Below are 23,116 nucleotides of genomic sequence, written 5' to 3'. Positions count from 1 at the left end.
TTTTTTGGTTAACCACTTGCAATATGGACGTATATGCATGTTGTAATGCAACTTCCTTCCTACCCCTTTTAGTGGAAAATTTAGTTGTTTACTTTTATGTCTATTTTTAAATAATTTAGATAATAATTTGTTGTGAAAAATATGTTTATTTTTAATTATTTATTTCATTTTGGTTAATTGTGATGAACATGGTTTGTTTTATAGAGTAATATGTAAATAGAGAAACAGTAGAATTTTCCCTAGGGATTTTTCTTAAAAATTTTCCCTTTTTTTTATCAATTTATAGAAAGGCTTTTTATTGAGATTTCAAGGACGGTGCTTTTTTATTTTTTTTTCTTAACAAAGAAACAAGTTGTGTAGTGTAGGCCAATTTTAGAGCTGTGAATCTCGGCCTTGCAAACTTGTTCCTTTCGGCCCGACCCAAGAAGATACACTGAAATTATTGTCTTTTCGTACATAAAATTAGTTCTAGGGTTTTCATTCCTCTCTCAATCTTCATCTGCTCGCCCCAATCATGGGAAAGAAGAAGTCTAAAGAACCGGTAACGATGGCCGGACCAGACACCGTTTCATCTCAATCTGATATCTTCAAAACCATCTTCGGTGACATTACTGAGCCAAATGCCGCTGCTTCATCCCTTTTTTCCGATGACAATCCATTCAAAAGAAAACCCGAAGAAACCGTCAAAAACCCTGAAAAAGTTTATTCATTGGATTCAGATATGGTGGAATTGAAGCATAGGAAGCGGAAGGAGAAAGAGAAAGCTGAAAATCTTACCTTGGGTTCTAGCGAAGAAGCTATAGAGACTCAGAAGTCAAAGAAAGGGAGGAACCCTGAAAACCTAAATTTGGGTTCTTTAGATAGCAATGTTGAAAGTTCAGGTCTTGATGCAAAAGGCAAGAAAAGGAAGAGAGATGAAGTGGAGAAAGAGTACGAGGACAGAAAATATGGGACGGTGGCGGTGGCGTCCGATGAAGAGGAGGAGGTTGTCGTGGGGCAGAAGAGGAAGAAGCCAGAGGACGTTGGGGTAGTTGCTTTGGTTCCAAAAGAGGGGTTTGATGATGACAGTAAACTTATGAGGACTGTTTTTGTAGGAAATTTGCCTATTAAAGCGAAGAAGAAAGTCTTGTTAAAGGAGTTCAGTAAGTTTGGAGAGATTGAGTCTGTTAGAATTCGATCTGTTCCTCTAAATGATGTAAGTTTTCTGTAATTCTTCCTGCTCTTTTGTGTCTTTTTTTTATTGTCAATTATGTTTCTAATTGTTTTCTTTCCTGTTTAGACTAAGAAGCCGAGAAAAGGAGCTATAATGTTAAAGCAAATTAATGAGAATGCTGATAGGTATGTTAAAGAAAATTAAGGAGATATAATGTTTTTTGCATTGTTTTCCCATGAAATATAAATTCTGGACATAATTCCTGTTAAAAACTATATTTATATTGAACACGTGTGATTGTTTCACTCTATCATATCTGTAGTTCTTTATTTTGATGTAAGCAATTTTCTGTCAAAATGCTTTCCCTCCCCCTCTCCTTTTGTAAAGTCAACTCCCATATATTGTTGACTACTAATGTTGGTTTTTTGCAGCGTTCATGCGTACATTGTTTTCAAAACTGAGCAATCTGCTGAGGCATCTTTAGCCAATAACATGGCTGTGGTATGTTTCTTTTGTTAGTGCTGGCTGAGCAATTGTAATGCATAGGGTGAAGATACTGTATATTGATTATATTGTTGTGTTTGTGGATATAGATTGCAGGGAATCACATTCGTGTTGATAGGGCGTGCCCGCCGAGGAAGAAGTTGAAAGCAGAGAATGCTCCTCTCTATGATAACAGGAGGACTGTTTTTGTTGGTAATCTCCCATTTGATGTGAAGGTGATCACTCTGCCTGATATTTGGATCTTGGTTACTATGTGAAATCAATATTTCCTGCCAATGGTGCTATGATCTGAAAATAAGGTTAAAACTTATTGCAGGATGAAGAAATTTATCAGCTCTTTTGTGGTATCAATAATCTGGAGTCTAGCATTGAAGCTGTTCGGGTTATTCGAGATCCTCAATTTGGTGTTGGCAAGGGTATTGCTTATGTCTTGTTCAAAACAAGGGTATGTCTACTCTATTCTTAAATTACTTTCAAGCCTTCATTTATCAATTCAAATGTGAAACATTTTATTTCTTGTTTCAAAAATTGTGTACTTTCTTGAGTCTTGAAACTTAGTGGCAGTAGTGTTGTTAGGTTAATTAATTAATTAACACTATTTGGGCTCGGCTCATTTACACTCCTGCTTGTTGCTATCTATTGCATCTTAGAGGTGAACCAGGGAATCACACTCTGTATTGCTGTATAACTTCAGTTGCAATCCAATCTAGTTTCTGTAGTATAATAGTTTGATTAGCTGTGTTCATAGAGTTTAGTCTGGTCTAAAATTTTCCGTCTTTGGTGAGGGAAGAGGAGAGGAGGGTCTCTAGATTGGGCAACTTGTAGGTGTTATGTTAGCAAGACAGGGCACAGGTAACTTATACTTGTCTTACAAGTCACTGTTGTGCATTGTTTATGCAGGAAGCGGCAAATGTGGTTGTTAAAAAGCGAACAATGAAGCTTAGGGATAGAGAGCTAAGGCTTTCTCATGCCAAATCCGATGCTACCTCATCTAAGAGAAAGAACCAATCATCTTCAGGGACAGATAGTACCCCAGCCAAGAAGTTGGCAATTGATTCAAGGACTCCCTCAACTACTGGCAACAAATCAAATACAAAAGCTTCTTTGTCGTACCAGGGCTTGCGTGCTAGCAAATCAGGTTTTGAGAAGAAAGTTAGTTCAAGGGGAACTATTGGCCCTGTAAAAATGAAATTTAAAGCTCAAATAACGGATAAGCCAAAAGAACGCTTGACCAAAAGACCAGCTGTTGCTGCTAGAAAGGCCAAGGCAAAAGTACACAAGGATGGTAGTGTGCCCAAACAAACAGGTGTAAAACGCAAGCTGGACAGCTTCAGTCCAGGGAGTGGCTCCCATAAGACGAAGAAAGGCAAAATGTTTAGGTAGGAACAGAAGATAGGCCTTGTATCATGCTTTGATTAAAAGCTCCAACCCGATAGAAGTATTGTACAATTTTAACTGTTGTTTTATTTGTTCAATGTCAAGTTTGTCATGTGATTTTCTTATTTGAATTTTCAGCTACAATTTTTAGTTTCAAAATATAAGGCATAACTGGGTTCTCAGTAATAGATAATTTTATTACCATGAACAGTTTAGTTGAGGTTGAAATTTGTCCGAGTTGGAAAATAAACACTGCACTGTCATTTTATTTTTCTATCCCTTTCAATTTTTCATCCTTTTAATTTTCTTTTCACTCTACCCTCAGATTAAAGCCAAAGGCTTTACCCCCTGATTTAAACTAAAAAAACATATGAAACGATAAAAGAAAGAAATTTCTCTTTGTATCCCTCCGTTTTATTGGCAGAGTATGGTAAAAAATGCCTTGTACAGCATTCTTCAATATGTTTACATTTATCTTCTTCACATGGAAACAATGGCTCTATTGAAGATAAATTCACATTTAGTCAGAAAAAAGAAAGGGCAGGGGTGAAATATGAAACAAAGCACCTTGCATAATTAGTCTTGGTAATTTGTTTTATCGACAATGTAATTATTGTGTCATCGACATTGTGACACTATTGTTCTAGCTGCAATGCTGTTGCTGCTGAAGATTGATTAACTTAAAATACGGCCCCTCTTTGTTTTCTATGAGACTAGAATGACTCCCTTTCTCTATTATTCTTCCTCCTTGTATAACCGAGATTTGATCTGCATTTTTAATAGTTGACAGCCTATGTGCCACCATAACTGTTGTTCGGTTCCTCATTAACCTGTCGAGAGCTTGTTGCACCACACGCTCTGACTCGACGTCTAGAGCACTGGTAGCTTCATCAAGCAGCAAGATTTCTGGGTTCTTCAGAACAGCTCGAGCAATGGCTACTCTCTGTTTCTGACCACCCGATAGTTGCACTCCTCGTTCCCCAACTTTTGTTGAGTAACCCTCGGGGAGGGAACTTATGAAACCATGTGCATTGGCAAGCTTTGCTGCTTCTATTATTTCTGATTCTGAAGCTCCTTCTTTGCCATAAAGGATGTTTTCATAAATGGATGTGGCAAAAAGAGCTGGTTCTTGTTGCACTAGACCAATGTGTTTCCGAAGGGATTTCAGCTTCAGTTTCCTGATATCTCTGCCTGTAAGGATTTGACAAATGAGATTTGGTTGAAATAAGGCGTTTTACTGGGAGGATTTCAAGATTTTCACGAGAAAAACTTACCATCAATCATCACTTTCCCAGCTGTTGGATCATAAAATCGAAGTATAAGAACAAGAACCGAACTTTTACCAGATCCGCTTTGCCCCACCAGTGCCATACTCTTGCCTGAACGTACTTTTAGATCGAAGTCCTTGAAAATGACTACGTCTGGCCTTGATGGATAACTAAAGTGGACACCCCTTAGCTCAATTGTACCTTCCACATTTGTTACTTCTTCTCCAACATCCCCAACAACTTGAGTCTTTCGGTCCATAATCTCGAACACCGATGCCACCATTTGGTTCCCTTTTAAAAGGTCTGGAATCAATGCCAGAGTTTCACCCATGGCTAATGCCGTTATAATCAAAACCATAAATGATTTCATGACGGATTTAAAGCTAGCTAGCTCCTTCCCCATTAAAATAGAACCATACCTGCACAAATTAACAGCTCATGATTGAGCTCTGCAATTCATTTGATACTAACAATTTACTAAGTATTGCAATGCACAAAGACTGTGTTATGATTTGTGAATGCTCATTAGTTAACTCTCATACCATAAGGCAAGGCCATAAGATGAGAAGATGAAGAACTGGGAAATGCCGTAGAATATCCCTGCAATTTGACCACGGTTGAACGAACGCTTTGAAGGCTCTACCAGCTCACGGGAATAAAGATCAAAGATCTTCTCCTCAGCACAAAATGCAGCCACAGTTCTAATATTGCTGACAGCCTCGCCAGCGAGCATGTTTGCTTTTAGATATGCTTTGCTTAAGTCACCTCCAAAGCCTTGCATGAATAGTTTCTGAATAATAGGGAAGAATGTCACTATAATTTAAGTTTTGAGCTTATATAAATTAATGTCAGGAAGGGTGCAAACCTCGCTAATGTGACCACTTATGATTAATGGGAAAGTGGCCAAGATAACAAGTGTGATTCTCCAGTTTAAGATGAAAGCAATAGTGAAGGCAGCAACGACCAAGCCTAGATTCTGGATGAGAATTGATGTCCGATCGACAACTACACCTTTTAGAAATGTTGCATCACTCTCTAGATGCGATGCTAGCATGGAACTTGCGTTGTTTGGGTCGTCAAACCATCCAATTTCGTTCCTCAAAATGGCTGCAAAATTAAGTCACAAGCACATGAATTTTACAGGTGGTTAGGAAAAGACAAATGATTGCGAGTACAGCATCAAATATTACCAGAAAACATCACTTCACGCACACGGAGAGTGAGTCGCTCTCCCATAATACCGAAACATAGGTGCTCAATTGCATGAACAATGACAGTTATAACTGCAGCACAGCAAAATAAGGTGGCAATTTTCTTCACTTCATTGCATGTTGTTTCCCAGTCCATGTAATAGGATACTAGAGCTTGAGAAACCCCTAGAGCAAAGAGAGGCATCTGAGCTCCAGCAATTAATGCAGCAATGGTTCCAAACACCCCATAATACCAGTCAGGTCCTATCATAGAATATAGTCTTCTTGGTGAAACAGGCTTCCTTGTATCTATTCCTTCAGCACCTAAACGGCTAAATACGGAATCCTTGTCGGAACGAAAACTTGCACCAAAGCTTGTCCTTGTTCGGGATAATTCTCGTGAATAACTCAAACTATAAAGTGGGGAAAACAAACAATTCTGATTAATGAATTCTTACTAGACTAGCATACAGAAAACATGATATAATGCCTGATGCAAATCAACTGCATTGTTTTACTCACCTGCGTGGTGTACTCATTGCAGGACTCTGCGAGGGGTATCGTTGAAGTGACGCCGTCTCTTGAAGCTGAACGAGTGAAGAGTAGGCACTGTTAGGATTTGAAATGAGCTCATCATGGCTGCCAGTTTCTACTATCTTCCCACTTTGAACAACAGCTATCACGTCTGCATTCCTAATAGTAGAAAGTCGATGAGCCACGACGACTGTGGTTCGTCCCACCATCACACGGTCAAGTGCCTCCTGCACACTCTTCTCAGATTCCGCATCAAGTGCACTTGTTGCTTCATCAAGTAAAAGGATAGATGGATTCTTCACTATTGCTCGAGATATCGCAATTCTTTGCTTCTGTCCACCTGATAGTTGTATTCCTCTTTCACCAACCTGAAAAACCAAACCAAACACTTACAGTTCCGAAGTGGTCGTCCATGTTAATTCTAAACAAACTCATGTTAAGGTGACTAGAATAATAATGGTAAATGGCTACCTGAGTCTCAAATCTATCAGGGAGATTATTAATAAACGTAATGGCCCCCGAAAGTTTCGCAGCACGTGCTATATCTCCGAGTGTAGCATCATATTTCCCGTAAAGGATATTCTCCCTAATCGTTGTTGCGAAAAGTGCTGGCTCCTGATTAACCAAACCAATTTGATGTCTAAGCCATTTGAGATCAAGGTCCCTAACATTATTCCCATCCAACAAAACTTCCCCTGCAAGGGGCTCATAAAATCTTTCAATCAATGATATGACCGTGCTCTTCCCAGAGCCACTTCCTCCCACAAGAGCTACAATTTTGCCAGCAGGTATGTTGAGGCTGAACCTATTGAAGATTACTACATCCGGGCGAGACGGGTAATTGAATGACACGTCCTTGAATTCAATGTGACCCTCCACTTTGCCTAGTTTGTGGCCTGTTTTGGAGCTGGTTTTGCTAACTGTATTCCTCTCTATCATCTCAAATATCGGATACGCAGCCACCCTTGCTCGAATAAACGCTGAGATGTCGGGAGCTGCCAGTCCTAGTGACCTGCACCACAACAAAACCATGTAAATATCGATATATATATGAACGGTTGAATAGATGATGAATAAGAATCCTAAGCTTACAGGCCGGAGATGACAACATTAAGCATGGTAGTGAAAGAATCCCCACCATCGGCAATGTTCTTGTGAACAACTATACTGGTGAACCAAACGAGCAACGCCCAGGAAACGAAAAGCACGCAATGCATAGAGCCCAGTCCGAGGCCCTTGGCTAAGCCAGCTCTTCTGCCGTACTTGTATGTGTTCATCAATGCTTCTTTATATGATTTCACTGCCCTTTCTTCCCCTGCAAATGCTTGGACTGTTCGAACATTCCCGATCACCTGAAAGACAAGTCACAAAATCTGTCAGATAATTTCTGTACGTAAAATGTGTTATTATGCATGCATGGGAGATCGAAATGAACTGACCTCTTCCGCAATTTCACCGGCCTTGACGTAGGAGTTTCGAACTCTAGCAATAAGCCCCGTGGCTACGTAAGCATAAAGCCCACCAGCAATGGCAATCAAGGGGACAATTGACAGTGTTACCAAACTGATTTGCCATACTCTCGCAAATCCAATGCAGAAACCTACTATAAACCTGCTTACGTAATGCATGAAATTCCCCACCTGCCATCGTTCACCTCATTTCTCATTAATTTTACGCACCACCAATTTTTCAACGTTCCTTTTTTTTTGTATTTAAAAATGTAAAAAATTAATCTAATTACTAAAAATAAAAAATTAATCTAATTACTAAAAATTTACAAAAATATATTCTTAAAAATGATTTCATTAACTTATATAATTTTACAAAAACATAATTATAATGGAATTAAAACCAACCAAATAGTATTCAATGTTGGTAGGGGAAAGGAAAAGGAATTCATTTAAAACATGGTAGGAATATTGAATCTGTAATTGTCAAATCAGCAACCAAATATTAATTTCCATTTTGTGGTTAAAGATAGAAGACAGACGGCAACGTCTCTATTCTCCCACCTTTTTTTCGTTTCAAATAAATCTAATAATTTTATACGGATATCCATCACATCTTAATATCCCAATCATGTTCGGCTTTAACAAAATACTTTTACGTCATGCACTTATGACTTGTTTCAATTCAATCCAGACACAATTTATCAGACAGGTCCCCTCAAACTCACCCCTTATAGCAAAAATATTTTATATATTTTTGCTTTTTATTTTTATATTAATCTCACCTTTAATTAGTCATAAATTATCGAAGAAGTTCATTAAATTAAATTATTTTACTTTTTTAGGTAAAAAAAATCTCTAATCTAATCAATATTACATATATAAAATGTCAAAATAAACAAATAATTAATTAATAAATCTAAATTTGGGAGGATTTTAATTCCAAAATTAGGGTTGTCAAGTTCTTCAATTCTTTTTTAGAAAATTAAGAGTAAAAATCAGCAATTTTCTTCTTTTTGCTTGTAGGGTTTTCACAAGGTTACAAAATTTAATTAATGGAAATTCTTAGATTAAGGCTTTGTTTAGATTACCACTAGAGTCTCAATTTAATGAGTTTAAGCAATTTTTTAGGCCAACTCACGGTTTTGTTGCCTTTGGGTAACAAAGGACCGGTACGTTTAGAGTCCAGGTAGAAACTTGGACAAATAGCTCTCCAATTTAACTTTTTTTTTTTTACATTTTAACTTTTTTTAATTTTTTTCTTCTTATGAATTGTTATTTCCTTTTACGGTACATTTTATTTAAAAATAAAATAATTTTAATTTGATAAAACTAATGATTTTATTACATTATAAATTAATAAAATGTAATTTATAATTATAATTAAGATGATCACTGTAATCACATATATAAATAGTGTATATAAATTTTATGTTTTTAATTAATGGTTTAATATAAACAAAACATAATTCTAGTTATATATTATATATTATATATAAATATTGATATGATAAAATGTCTTTAATTATTATTTCTATTATCATTTCATCTTTACAATAAAATTTAAATCTAAACATATATTTAACTATTGTACAAAGGAAGTTAAATTCAGAGGAATTAGAGCAAAATAGTTTCAGGACTACCCGAATTGGTTCATACAACTTTGAACCATATATAAGAAGGATATTTCAGTTTTGACATCAAAAAATAGAAAGAGCAGCTGACAAACATCTGGGGATGCTTAAAACCCAGAAAAATACATCGAACAAGCCAACCGACTAATAAATGCTAGTGAATCTTGTCATGTACTTATAAAGGGTAAAATTTACAACGACTTCTCTTTTCATTTATTTGCCACTATTAAGTTTGAAGTTGCAGAGGCAGATAAATAAAAGCGGCGTCAGATTATAGTAATTCTCTTGGGATTGTCGGTTCATCCACACCGTTACTTTTTTTTTTTTCAATTTGTTAATGCTTCGTCATTTTTTTTTACTTTGTTTTATTTGATTATTTACAGTTTTATCGTTTTTCTGTCTTAATTGTCTTTTTAAGTCAATAAAATCCCAAGACCATCCCAAAAATGCTACTTTTGTTTTCATATTATACTCCTATAAGATTGAGAAACAAAATTAAGCCAAAGCGGATGAAAAAATGAAATACCTTCTCAGAAAGAGCATCTTGAACAAGAATAATGTCACTTGTAATGGCGGAAATGACTTGTCCTGTTGAAGCTTCAGTGTCAAATAAGCTTATGTCTTGATTTAGCATAGACTTGAGGTATGCCATCCTCATTTTTGCTGCCTGTCGCTCTCCAGTATGCATCCAACAAGCCACCTCTATACATACATGTATATCATCAAAAAAAAAAAAAGAGTAAAACTTTTGATAAATTAAGGAAGCTTTTTGCGTGAGGGGGAAAGATTGTCACTAACCTATCCATGAGGAAAATAAAATAGCCACGCTGAGATATACAAAATCCAATGAGTACTGCAAAAAAGAAAACCTTTAGTTTGTTGTTTCAAAAACCCTTTTCGTTGGTAGTTTTTGTGATAGTATACCTTTGCAACTTTGTGAGAAGCTTCTTTAGGGAAGAGATAAGCCATTCCAGCAACGTTTATCAATTTCCCAAAGAAGATGAAGAAAACAGGAACCGATGCACCATGCACGCATGCACCAATGGAACCCAAACCCATTAGCACATAGTCGTAAATGTCTGCAAATGAAAACAACTTCAACAATGGAACTTTGTGATCCTTCTTCTTCTTTCCTTCTTTCTTCTTTGTGTCATCCTCATCAATATCTTGGTTAAATGAACCAGAAGGTGTCATTTTGGCCTCAAATACGGCCGGGAAAAAAAGCCAGACCAAAAAACAATCACACACAAGTCGAAGAAGATGAATGGAATACAGTGAAAGAGAAGGTTTAAGAACTGAAGAGAAAGAAAAGATAGGAAATGTGAAGAAGATGAGACCTTTTATTGCAAACTTAACCTATGGCCGTAAAATCTATTTAAGTGAACTTTTTTCAACGGTTGGAAGTAATGACGAAAGAAAAAATCTTATAAAAGCACAGCTGAGCTTGAAAAAATTAATAGTAGTTAATTCTCTCGAGAATTGAGATATTCGAATGGGTATTTTTAGTATTTGAGTTTTTCTTATCGTATGGTATATTATTTTTATTGTAACAACGACGTATAACCTAATCTTGCTGGCTTTTGTCATAAATATATATATATGTAGTTCTGTAGTTATGTACCTTAAATATTCTTTAATGAATTTTTTTAACTATAAAAAAATTCATTTTTATCTCAAATTATATTTTAATTATTTATATTTAAAACATTATCGTTAACAATTAACGGTAAACTGACGTCGTGGTAGGTTAAATCATCATTTCAAATAAAAATTTTAGGTTAAATTATACAATTGGCCTCTATATTTTTTTCATTTTGAGTAATTTAAATTTTTATGTTCTTTTTAACTTTCTTTTTTTTTTTCCTTTTTTTTTTCAATTCTCTTCTACTTCACCCTTTTTTTTCTCCTTTCTCCATCTCTTTTAATGTAGTTTTTTTTTATATTTTTCATTTGTTAAAATTAATCCCTATACTTTTATTTTTTTGAACAATTTAATTTTTTTTCTTTTTATTTCTTTATTTTCCTTTTCTTCTTCCCCTTTAGTTTTAACAAATGGAAACATAGAAAAACCACATTAAAAGAGACGGAGAATGGAGGAAAACAAAGGAAGAAGCAAAAGAGAATGAAAAAAAGAAGAAGGAAAGTTAAAAAAACATAAAAGAAAAAAATTAAATTGCTCAAAATAAAAAAAATATAGAGACTAATTGTATAATTTAACTTAAAATTTTTGTTTGAAATGATGATTTAACCTGCCACGTCAGCTTATTGTCACACCGTTAACCACAAATAATGACTCAGTGACTAAAATATTACAACACGTTAATGTAACTAAAATGTTACAACATGTTAATGTAAGTGATTAAAACGTAACATTTCAAACATAAATAACTAAAAAGTAACTTGAGGTAAACAAAAGTAATTATTGAACAAAACTAGTAACAAATAATTATATTTATCGAATATAAAAATAAATTGATATATTTATTTCTTTAAATATATATGATTAAATCAAAATTAAAGTAATGTATAGCTTTGAACAACAATCAAAGTTTCATATGTATAATTATACCAAATCAAATTACATGTATAATTTTGAGATGTATTCTTATTAATTTTCAACTTTATTATATCAATCATATTTTCCTATATAAATTTTAAAAAATATATTTTTTTACTTTTTTTTTTTACTTATACGGTGTGTACTCTAAACTCTCTAAAGACAAATACATATATATGGGAGGAATCTATTAACACTAGTGTAAAACTAACATGGTTTTACATAATTTTATAATATGTTATGATTAATATTTTAACAATTCAACTGATGAATTTATCAATATAATTGTACTTGTCATATATGTAAAATTTCGAATCGATCCGATATCTCTATCGTATCAATATAAAATATGGTTTATATTAATATATAGTTAACATTTGAATTTTATTTATTTTTACATAAAACTATTACTTTAAATTTAACATGCAATATGATTTACATTAATGGAACAAAAAATATGAGGATGGAATTATTAAAATATTGATAAGAAAAAAAGATTATGATAGAATATAAAATCATATCAATTTTACAATATAGATATATCCCTTCATTTTCTATATATATGGAAGAAAACTATATAATATATAGACAGAGGGGAAACTAAAATAAGGGTGGAAATATACCGCCTCGTGAAGATAATAAATTGCATGCCAAGACATATTAATTATTAGGAAGAAACAGGGGGTGAAAACGGTTGAGAAGCTGAGAGATCACGGTTGTTTCATGCAATCTTAAATGATAAAACCAAGGCCTAACTACAACAAATCCGTTCAATCCCTTTCTTTTGACTCTTCGACTATATTTTATAGTTTACGATAATTATTTTCATAATAATGTCTTTTTAAAATTTTAAACTTACATATTTTTTTTAAAATAAAATGTATTTTATCCAACGCTTTTTAGTATGTATTTTTAATTTCATCGGATAAGTAAAATATGGATATATAATATAAAGATATATATATACAAAGTTCATATGTACATTTCTATATTCTTATTAAATATTTATTATAAAAAATTCATTTAAGTGAAATAGATTTTATTGAAAATGAAAATAAAGGGGCCGATAAAAAGCTGGTGTAAAAACTTATTCTTCTAGGAGTGAAATTGAATGCATGGTTTTAGTCAGCCAAGGGGGATGTGTATTGAGGGAATTACAGCTGGTATAGTATTAAAATTGGAAGAAATAAAAGTATTGTTTGCTCAAAAGCTATGCATCAAAAGGATGGATGTGATCAATGATTGGTGAATTAATTCCAAGGAGATGGTCAAATTTTGGATTGGAATGGAATGCAAAAAATGCTCTCGTAAAGGTTGAATCTCGAACCCATTTTATGGTCAAGGGCAGTTGATATGGATCATGCTCTCAATTAATGTCGCCGATGTCATTCATCTAACCATATACCATACATTAGGTCAAGGTTTTTTATGTACATATTTTCAATGTCATTGATACTATTTTTATAGGGAAAGGAGGAGGGACATAATTATTTTGGGAAAACATTGTAGGAAATGTGACTGTGGGAGTTTTATTTCATAGATTGGACCAGGCAATTGAATGGGATGTTGAAGTGAAGACCTAGTACCATCATTCATTCATTTGAGCCACTTCAGACGAGCTGGTTAGGATGTCCAATGGCTATTCAATTTCCCAAATGATAATAAAAGCATTGCTTGTCCCAACTCTTGCGATGTTGTCTTTAATGTCCATTTCTGAAGCAGGACAATTCTCGCTATATATACATATATAGTCTTACCCCTTTTCTCATCCAACTTTTTCGACGTAGTAAAACATTAAAGTTCACCACATGAAAAGGATCAAGTTAGCTCAATGAGAAGGGATTGTATGAAACTGTGATTCCACGTCATCTCTATCCCTTTTTAATAGGAGAATGATAAATTAGATTAAGGAAAAATTTAGTTTGTCATTTTCCTATTGGAAAAATAGATAGAGATAATGTGGAATCACAATTTCATACAATCCCTTCTTTAGCCTAACTATCTTACTCATTTTCTGTAACGACCCGAACTTTAAGGTTATCGAAAAATGTATTTTCGGGTCTCCGTTTTTGAAAAATTGATTAGTAAATATTTTTAATATATATATTTATGAAGTTAGTAGAGTGGTTACTTAGAGTTTAATTAAGTGAATCTAGCTTAATTAAGAGTAATTAGGAAAATGACTTAATTGACTTACCAAATTAAACTTCAAGCTTCAAACCTTATATTTTCCCCTTTTTTCTTTCTTTTCTTTCTTTTCTTCCTTCCCTCTCTGTTTCGTTTCTACTATTCTGTTTCTTCCCTTCTTCTCTTTTTTTTTCTTTTGTTTTATATACATATATATATGTAATATTATTTATACTTAAATAATAAGTAATACTTATTTATTATTTATACATGTGTATAAATAATTTTGGAGTCGGGATTGTTCTGGATGCTGAGCCGGGACACTTGACTTCTACTAACCTTTTCCGGCACATTTCTGTGTTGACATGATTAATATCATAATGGACAAATCATTCAATCTTTTCTGATTCAAAACAAAACATTTCATCATCCCAACTAAAAGGAACATTCTTCTGCAATAGTTTAGTCATTGGTAGTGCTATCTTCGAGAATCCATTTACAAACCTCCTGTAATACCCAGCTAAACCAAGAAAACTGCGTACCTCTGATACATTCTTTGGCGTCTTCCACTGAATAATTGCTTCGATCTTTTTCGGATCAACTCGGATTCCATCTGCAGATACTACATGTCCCAGAAATACCACTTCTGATAACCAGAACTCGCATTTACTGAGCTTTCCATATAACTGTTTCTCTCGTAAAATTTGTAGAACTATTCGAAGATGCTGATCATGTTCTGCCTTTGTCTTCGAATATACCAATATATCATCAATGAAAATCACCACAAACTGATCTAAGTACGGCTGGAAAATGCGGTTCATGAGATCCATAAAAGCAGCTGGGGCATTTGTTAACCCAAATGGCATTACCAAAAATTCATAATGGCCATAACGAGTACGGAAAGCAGTTTTAGACACATCACTTTCCTTCACCTTCAGCTGATAATACCCGGATCTCAAATCAATTTTTGAAAATACTGAAGCTCCCTTAAGCTGATCAAACAAATCATCTATACGAGGTAACGGATACCGGTTCTTGATCGTCACTTTATTCAACTGTCGATAATTAATGCATAACCGCATAGAACAAGTACAAGAAGTTCTGGGTGTGTAATAATAGTTTTCAACACTATATGAAGTTTTGAATAATGATTGATGTAAAACTGCATGGGATCTGATTAAATACAGTGAGAAAAAGAATATGCAGAGTTGTTTAATTCGTGAAATTGAAGAAAAGTGGAAGTGATTCGAGATAGATTGAAAGTAGTTTTGATAGACAAGAATCATATGTGGATTTGAAACGTTGGGATATTGAGTATTTTATTAGTGATATGATATCTCTTAAAGATTCACTTTGGAAGAAAATTTTGAAGATCGGGTTAAAAAAGAAATTGAGTTCTTGTTCTGTTGGGCTATGTGAAGTTATAGAAAAGTCAAATCGGTAAAATATTGTTTGGTTTTGCTTCTGAAGTTACAGAAAGTTTATGATAATTTTCCCTGATTTGAAGCTCAGAAAATGATATAGATCAGATTTGTTACATGTTATATCGACAAAGAATAATGAGATTTGATATGATTTATCGTATGGAGAAAAAGCCTGTTGAGATACTCGCTTGAGTAAGTGAAGCCATGATATTGAGGAAACAATACGGGAACCGAAAGAAACAGTGAGATCTTTGTAACCTCACCTCTTTTCAGGAAAATTTCGAGGACGAAATTTATTAAAAAGGGGGGGAGAAATGTAACGACCCGAACTTTAAGGTTATCGAAAAATGTATTTTCGGGTCTCCGTTTTTGAAAATTTGATTAGTAAATATTTTAAATATATATATTTATGAAGTTAGTAGAGTGGTTACTTAGAGTTTAATTAAGTGAATTTAGCTTAATTAAGAGTAATTAGGAAAATGACTAAATTGAATAAAGGATAAAAGTTGAATTGTAGATTAAAAGAAAATAAAAAGGACCAAAATGGAAAATAGACCATTTAGTATAGTTGAGGCGGCAAACAATGAAAAATCTAAAGATTTTTCTAGATTATTGTTTAATTATAAATTATAAATTATTATTAACTATTATTATTAAATAAATTAAAAAAAAAAGAAAAGTGACAAATGTATGGTTTTAAATAGATACACATGTATTAATAATATACACATGTATAAATAATAAATAAATATTACTTATTATTTAAGTATAAATAATATTACATATATATATGTATATAAAACAAAAGAAAAAAAAAAGAGAAGAAGGGAAGAAACAGAATAGTAGAAACGAAACAGAGAGGGAAGGAAGGAAAGAAAGAAAAGAAAGAAAAAAGGGGACAATATAAGGTTTGAAGCTTGAAGTTTAATTTGGTAAGTCAATTAAGTCATTTCCTCTTAAATTTGATGTTTTAGAAGCTTTAAAACAAGGTTTTAATGAAATTAAGTTGATATTTTGAGAGTTTATAGTTTTTCAAGTATAGTTCATGTTGAATAAAATAGTGAATTAAGGGTTTAATTGAGTGAATTTCAAGTTAGAATTGATAATAGGATCAAATTGTAAAGTAAGTTATAAGTTTTATGTTGTAGGAACTAAATTGATGAAATTTTGAAATTAGGAAAATATGCTGGAAATTTAATATTTAAATGAGAGTATGGATGAAATTTGAATAGAAATAGAATGTGAATTGAATTAGAAACGTAAGTGAAAATTAGTTAAGATTAAATTGAAATTAAAGTAGAAAATTGAATAGAAAATTCAATTAATTAGATATAAATTAGTAGTGAATTAATGAATATGAATTGTTTTAATTTCCGTAGCTAACGTTGTCTCAAGAAGTTTCGGCTAAGTAAGGAAATAGCAAAGTCGACGAGGAAAAGCTTGGAAAAGCTCGAAAAATACGGTTTGTATTTCTATAATCCGAACTCAGTCATTATTTGTTATATTTATATACAGATGACAATTGTTAGTGTTAGAATTATGATATTTTACAATTGAAATGGATTGATTTTGGTATGTGATGAATTTATCAAATTTATATTGATTGAAATCATTTTGATTGAATTTATATTGATTGAAATATAATATATATATATGATTTATGTAAAAAATTGAATATTGAATGAATGTTATATTGAAAAAAATTATATTGATTGGAAATATGAGGGAATTGATATGAATATATGTGATTATTACAATGGTATATTGATGAAAGACTTATTAAATTGAGAAAGTGAATCAAATACCCTATTAACAGTATCGGACCAGATTGGATACAAATGGCATGCCATTGGATTTGTGATGTGATGGGGAGATTTGTAGTTCGGCCGAGAAGATATTTCTATTATTATATACTTCGGTTTATCCGAAGAGGCATTTAATGCCTTATTGGTGTGTTTGGGAGGATATGATATACTGGTGTGTTATGGAGGATTTATAATATTCCGGGTGTGTTTGGGTTGGATATTCTGGTGTGTTTGGGTTGGATATTCTGGTGTGTTTGGGAGGAATCCGCGTATCTATCAGAGTCCGAGTCTTGTTAATAGGGGTAAATAAGTGAAAAGATAAATCGAGTGAATTTGATTGATTGAGCTATTAGAATGAAATGAGAAATTGAATTGAGAATTGAAATTGAGATATGAGATTGAAAACATGAACCAAAAGGTTCATGAAATGAGTGAAGTTCAAATGGATGATGATTGATGTTAGAATGAATTAAAATGGTATATTGTTAAGAAGTAAAGTGTGAATACAAGTGAATTGTGAATATATTGTATAGAATTTATACGGTAAATAAATGAAATTCATCTATAAAATAAATAAATGAATACTTATAATTGTTATTGTGATTTTAAGTTTAATTGTTATGTTATTAAGTGTTCGGATTATGGAAATACCACTGAGTATACCATACTCAGCGTACGGTTTGTTTCCGTGCGCAGGTTAAGTAAAGATAGAACGTTGAATCAGCATCCCAGGCCGATCCCAAATTCAATGAGGTAAAGTGTGTTAATTATGGGTAATGGCATGTACCTAGGATGCCTTATGTGTGTGTCATTTTGAAATTGTAAATGTAAGGATGAAATAAATAAATTTAAGGTTTGGTTATGGTATAAAATAGGATTTGAATAATTTGGTATGAATTTGAATTTTTATGAGACAATGTCAGATTGATTTCGGAATTCCCTATTCTGAATTGGGAAAATCATTAAAAATTGTATAAAAATAATTATGGGCTATAATTTATATTCTTAGAATCCTTAATGAGTATATTTTCAAGATAAATAAACGGGAACATCACCCGAGTCCTGTGCTATGAGATAATTAAATTTTAGTAAAGAAAGGTCGAAGCTGTCAAATAGCAGACCAGGGGTAACTTTGAGGAATAAACTGTACTAATTGGCTAAACCAAAAATTCTGAAATTTTTATGGTAGAAAGGTATATGAGTCTAGTTTCAAGAAAAATTAACGGAACTTAATTTGGAGCTTCGTAGCTCCAGATATAAATATTTTAGTGACTGTTTCTCAAGAAGACAGCTTTGACATGAACATAAGAAAATAATGGAATTGTGTGTAATTATTCTGTAAACTCCGGTAATGCTCCATAACTCTCTTCCGGTGATGGTTTAGGGTTAGGGGGTGTTACATTTTCTAAAGTCCCCCAAGTATTCGGCACAACTGAAAGGCTTAATCATCGGCCCATAAAATTAAAATGATCATTTTCTTTTTTTGTTATTTGCGCTATCAAACTTAATGATTAAACCTTTTTTTAAAAATTGATAAAAGAAATTAATATTTGATTTACTAAAAAGACTATGTCATATCCTTGAAATAATTTAATGAAAATGTTTGTTGATGATGCAATATTTAGTAGTGGAGATTACAAATGGTTCACATTGTGATATTGTGAAAAGTCGGTCATAGAGGTTTTCAAGTACTTGGAAACTCTAGGACAGAATGGGCAGGATTTGTTATAAATGTCAAAAGTAACATATTTTAACCTCATTCTTAATGCATTTTTGGATGATTATTCAATATAAAATCGTGAATTTTATGCTCTTAATCCTTTAAATTCATTTTTCTATACTCAGGAGAGTATTTGGGAGCAAAAGTAGTGAGAAATGAGAGAAAATCAGAAAATTAGAGCAAGGTACAGGGGCTACACAGGCTGGGCGCACACGGCCGTGTGAGCTACACGGGTTGCCACACGACCACATGCTAGACCATGTGGAAATCATGATCTGCACTCCAAACATGCGGAAAAATGCAACTTTTAGGTTTTCGAACATTCTTTGACCTATATATATCAAATATGAGAAGAGAGGAATGAGCCATCAGAGAATACACAAGAAAATGACTCAGTTACACCATTAAAACAGTCTCTAAAATAGATTTCCATCAAGATTGAATATTTCATTTTGATTTTTTTGAAGTTTATTATGAATTCCTTTATTTCTTATGGTTATACTGTCTTTGAGATATTTTTATTTGCGATTATGAACTAATTTTCTAAATACCTAGGGAGATGAACCCTAGCATGGATTCTGTCTTTTGATTTATGTTTTAGCAATAAATACTTGAATCTTGTTCCCAATTATGTGTGTTTAATTCTTGGTTTAGTATTTCCTGACTATTAATCCATGTTTGATGTGCTTAAATCAGAGGAAAAAAGATCCCTATTTAAGAGTAGATCTAGCATAATTGAGTAAAGTTGCATGCAATTCTAGAAATAGGACGACATAAATCTATTGGATTAGAGTCAAATCTAATAGGGGGATCCATAGACCGATTTAATGCGATAATAGATGTTTTAATTAGAAAGAAATTTCAATTAATTAACCTAGAGTCAGTTGCTCTTACTCTCGAAAGAGGTATTATCATAATTTAGGGATTTCTACTGATCAAGATACTAAGTAAAGAAATTGTTTAATTCAAATTGATGATGACAGATGAAATGTAAGTGAATTCTTTCCTAAGTATTGTTTCACTTATTGATTGCTAATCGTTTATTTTCCTGATTCATACTTTGTCATGTACTTTAGTTAATTAATTTAGTTAATTTTAGTTTTAATCAATCTTTACAATTTGTCGATTAAATAATAGAAAGACAGTAATTATTAATACTTTTAGTCATCATGGGAATGATATATTTGCTCACCATAGCTATACTATTAATTGATAGGTACACTTGCCTTAGTTAGATTTTTAATTAGTTTATGACTACAATCAATTTTGTTATATCTTCAGCTCCTCTCTTTTGATGATGGAGAGAGCCTTATATCAAAGGGGAAGGGGTAGCTTGACGTGAATCCCCTCAAATGATGCCTATTGCATAGAGTGATTGTAGAGGTATGGAAAGCTTCATTAGGATGTTATGGAGGTGACCCTTGAGTGAGTCTTGTTGAACATAGGATGGCAGTAGATGGCAGTAGAGATAGGTATGACAATAGCCCCCTTTCCCCAAGTTAAGAGGAATGTTATGAAGTTGCCTTTCTTGAGACAATACTTGTGACAGCCCTAAATTGACCATAGCCAGAAAGTGGTTTCGGGACCACGAAACCGAGCCATAAGAAAATAATTAACAGTCATATTTAATGCTTATTATATATGAACATGCACGTGTGAAAATTTCATGCTTAAATTTCGTATATAGTATGTGAAATTTATCAAATAGGACATGTGTGAGAAAATTTAGAAATATGCTAGGCAAATGTTAAAGTGGCCTATTAAAGCATGTTAGAAAATGCTTGTACTTGCATGTCAAATTAGCCAAAATCTAGATGGTGGCCGGCCATGCTATGGGTTAAAACATATTATAAATATGTTATGTTAACATTTTGTGTTAAAAATAATAAAATAAAGGATACGGGTAATAAAATAATAGTGGTTAGTAGGAGGAGAAACCAAAGTTAGCTTAGGTTGCTCCTCCATTGCCGTAACTAGAGGAAGAAGATGAAGAAAAATTCGGCCAAGGTGGTTCTCTAGATTAAGGTATGTTCAATGTTACTTTTGGAAGTTTATACATCCCTTGGATGATTAGTCTAAATTCTAACTCATGGTTGGATTTGGGGTTGTTGGAGAGTTAGGATTCGGCTAAGAAGCTTAAAAATTTTAGTTGATGCCTTGATGCTATTAGCATGTTAGATATGTGGATGTGTTAAGTTGCTGGTTATGTTAGCATGAAAGTTGAGATTCTTAACTCATTTTGTTTGGAGGTGCCGAATTTAGATTTGAGAAGAGAATGGGTAATCGGTTGTGCTTGGTAGAATGGTGGATGAGTTGCCGAATGTGGTCTTTGGTTTGGGCATAAGAAATAATATTATGCATAGGTTTCAGTTTTGGTAGTACTTGTATAATTATAATTAGTTCATTTTGATGGTTTGGCATGAGGTGATACATAAAAGTTTAAAGGTAGCTTAAGTTAATTGATACTCGCTAATGATTTCGACTTGAAGCTTTGTTAAGTTGTGAAATGAGTGGCCGAGAGAGCTATAGACTATTGCCGGATGTATGTTCGGTTAATAGAGTCTCCAAATTGATTATATGTGTGTGTGCTAGTAGAAATTCAAAGGAATTTCGGTAGAATGTGGTTAGGGGTTAAGTCATGAGAACTTGGGGGTATTCATATTTGGACCTTAAGATTTTGTACACTATGGCTATGTGAGTTAGGTGTTAAATAACTTAATTATGTGTATGTATGACCAAGTATAATCAGCCACATAAGTAAAATGAGTTTGATATGTGATTGCCGAATGTGATTAACAAGTAAACCTTATTGGTAAAAATATTTAATAATTCTACTTGTATATATATTAAGCTCAAGGGCAAGGGGGATCAAAGTCGGATCGGGGAAAAGAGAAAGCAATAGAGTAATCAACCCACAACCGTTCCAAGATACCGAGGTAAGTCTTTGAGTAATGGAACTTAGTTTATGATTTGATTATGTTATGACATATAAGCATAACAAATAAACGGTGATATAATGATCCTACTTGAATTGTATATCGGGGTAATTAGTTATACTTATGACTAGTAGCCGAATGTGCATAGAGATCATGTTATAAAGCCAATCAAAATCATGCTCTTTGTATGTGGCTATTGAGCCGAAAATGGTAAGGGTTGATAAGTGTCTTGTGTTTGAGTTTTAGTAATGAAAATGAAATATGGATGTGTCATGATTTATTGATATATGTGCATGATTATTCGGATGATAACCGGACTAAGATCCGAAGGCATTTGTGCTAGTGACTATATCCGGGCTAAGTCTCGAAGGCATTTGTGCGAGTTACTATATCCGGGCTAAGTCCCGAAGGCATTTGTGCGAGTTACTATATCCGGGCTAAGTCCCGAAGGCATTTGTGCGAGTTGTTATATCTGGCTACATCCCGAAGGTACTTGGGTTTGGAAATGAGCGACCTTGCTGTAATAACTTCAATTAATACGCTCATAAATCCAAACGATAAGGTATGTTTCGTATATGCACTGGAAAGGTCGATTCCTTTTTAAATAGTATTCGCTTAATTGATTAACAAGCTTCCGGCCTTTAGTTAGGTTCGATCCTGAGTGCATGAATATAATGGTTGAAGTGTGAAGTAACCATGATTGTGGGAATATGCGTATATGCAATCATTCATTTAGTCTTACGAACGCTATACTTTAGTTGTAAATAATTTCATTACTTAAAACTTACTAAGCATCAAAATGCTTATTCTATTGCTTTAATTCTCTGTTTTATAGATTTTGTTCGTCAGCTATCGGACTCGGAAGTGTCAAAGTCGAAGTCGTCCACACTATCTAAGCCATTTTGGTACTCTTTTAGTTGAATTTTGATAATGGCATGTATAGGGCTGACCCTTGTTGTTAATTAAGTATCTTTGGTAATGTATATTCGTATAGCCATGCGAAAATGGCTCGTATTTTTGAAAGTATATCATTACGGTCTTATGATATGGTTATTAAGTGGTGTGGAAATGTTTGGTAAAGACTAGCCATTGGAATGGCCGACCATAGTCCTATTGGGGCTACGTACGTCATGGCTAATCGTGATTATACTTGAAAATAATGTATGTCAATTTACTAATGGATTCATGGAAAATTATGAAATAGGTAAATTTTACCTTAAAATAGATGCTGACAACAGCAGTATTGTAAGTTTGAAAAATCACTAAAAATAGTAGGAATGAAATTAAATAGTGAATAAATTACGTAATCGAATCTTGATGAGTCTATTTTCATATTAAAGAAACGAAATGACCATACGAGCAGTATTTTATGAGATGTTTAAGTTTTCGTGAAACAGGGCCAGGGCATTTTCTGGACCCCCTATTCTGATTTTGAAAAT

At 33.2% G+C, this 23,116-nt stretch overlaps 2 protein-coding genes and 1 long non-coding RNA gene across 3 annotated transcripts; 2 read left to right on the top strand and 1 right to left on the bottom strand.

The window, feature by feature from the left end:
* The first annotated feature begins 408 nt into the window (after positions 1 to 408).
* Positions 409 to 3,159, top strand: LOC107946758 (RNA-binding protein 34). The gene is made up of 6 exons (XM_016881208.2): positions 409 to 1,195; positions 1,280 to 1,338; positions 1,585 to 1,654; positions 1,747 to 1,872; positions 1,974 to 2,102; positions 2,558 to 3,159. The coding sequence occupies exons 1-6, from the start codon at positions 515 to 517 to the stop codon at positions 3,038 to 3,040; spliced, it is 1,548 nt and encodes a 515-aa protein (XP_016736697.2). The 5' UTR covers positions 409 to 514; the 3' UTR covers positions 3,041 to 3,159.
* A 259-nt stretch (positions 3,160 to 3,418) lies between these two features.
* On the bottom strand, positions 3,419 to 10,577 carry LOC107946757 (ABC transporter B family member 2). The gene is made up of 12 exons (XM_016881207.2): positions 10,033 to 10,577; positions 9,907 to 9,961; positions 9,635 to 9,810; positions 7,466 to 7,666; positions 7,119 to 7,378; positions 6,498 to 7,038; positions 6,015 to 6,394; positions 5,493 to 5,905; positions 5,168 to 5,409; positions 4,845 to 5,092; positions 4,309 to 4,721; positions 3,419 to 4,225 (listed from the first exon to the last, which is right to left on the bottom strand). The coding sequence occupies exons 1-12, from the start codon at positions 10,300 to 10,302 to the stop codon at positions 3,678 to 3,680; spliced, it is 3,747 nt and encodes a 1,248-aa protein (XP_016736696.1). The 5' UTR covers positions 10,303 to 10,577; the 3' UTR covers positions 3,419 to 3,677.
* A 5,455-nt stretch (positions 10,578 to 16,032) lies between these two features.
* On the top strand, positions 16,033 to 21,739 carry LOC107947634 (uncharacterized). The gene is made up of 4 exons (XR_001697203.2): positions 16,033 to 16,148; positions 16,596 to 16,678; positions 17,718 to 17,774; positions 18,867 to 21,739. It is a non-coding gene; the product is annotated as an uncharacterized lncRNA (long non-coding RNA).
* The last annotated feature ends 1,377 nt before the right edge of the window (positions 21,740 to 23,116 follow it).

This window comes from Gossypium hirsutum, chromosome A12 (genome assembly GCF_007990345.1).
Source record: "Gossypium hirsutum isolate 1008001.06 chromosome A12, Gossypium_hirsutum_v2.1, whole genome shotgun sequence".
Taxonomy (NCBI): domain Eukaryota; kingdom Viridiplantae; phylum Streptophyta; class Magnoliopsida; order Malvales; family Malvaceae; genus Gossypium; species Gossypium hirsutum.
This window is presented reverse-complemented; position numbering and strand designations above follow the sequence as displayed.

Excerpts from the sequence above, each read along its gene's own strand:
- LOC107946758 (XM_016881208.2), top strand. The coding sequence starts at position 515 with ATGGGAAAGAAGAAGTCTAAAGAACCGGTAACGATGGCCGGACCAGAC. Across the intron at positions 1,655-1,746 it reads TAGCCAATAACATGGCTGTG|ATTGCAGGGAATCACATTCG; the intron begins GTATGTTTCTTT and ends TTGTGGATATAG. Across the intron at positions 2,103-2,557 it reads ATGTCTTGTTCAAAACAAGG|GAAGCGGCAAATGTGGTTGT; the intron begins GTATGTCTACTC and ends TTGTTTATGCAG.
- LOC107946757 (XM_016881207.2), bottom strand. The coding sequence starts at position 10,302 with ATGACACCTTCTGGTTCATTTAACCAAGATATTGATGAGGATGACACA. Across the intron at positions 5,410-5,492 it reads GCGTGAAGTGATGTTTTCTG|CCATTTTGAGGAACGAAATT; the intron begins GTAATATTTGAT and ends TTAATTTTGCAG. Across the intron at positions 4,722-4,844 it reads TCTTATGGCCTTGCCTTATG|GTATGGTTCTATTTTAATGG; the intron begins GTATGAGAGTTA and ends TAATTTGTGCAG.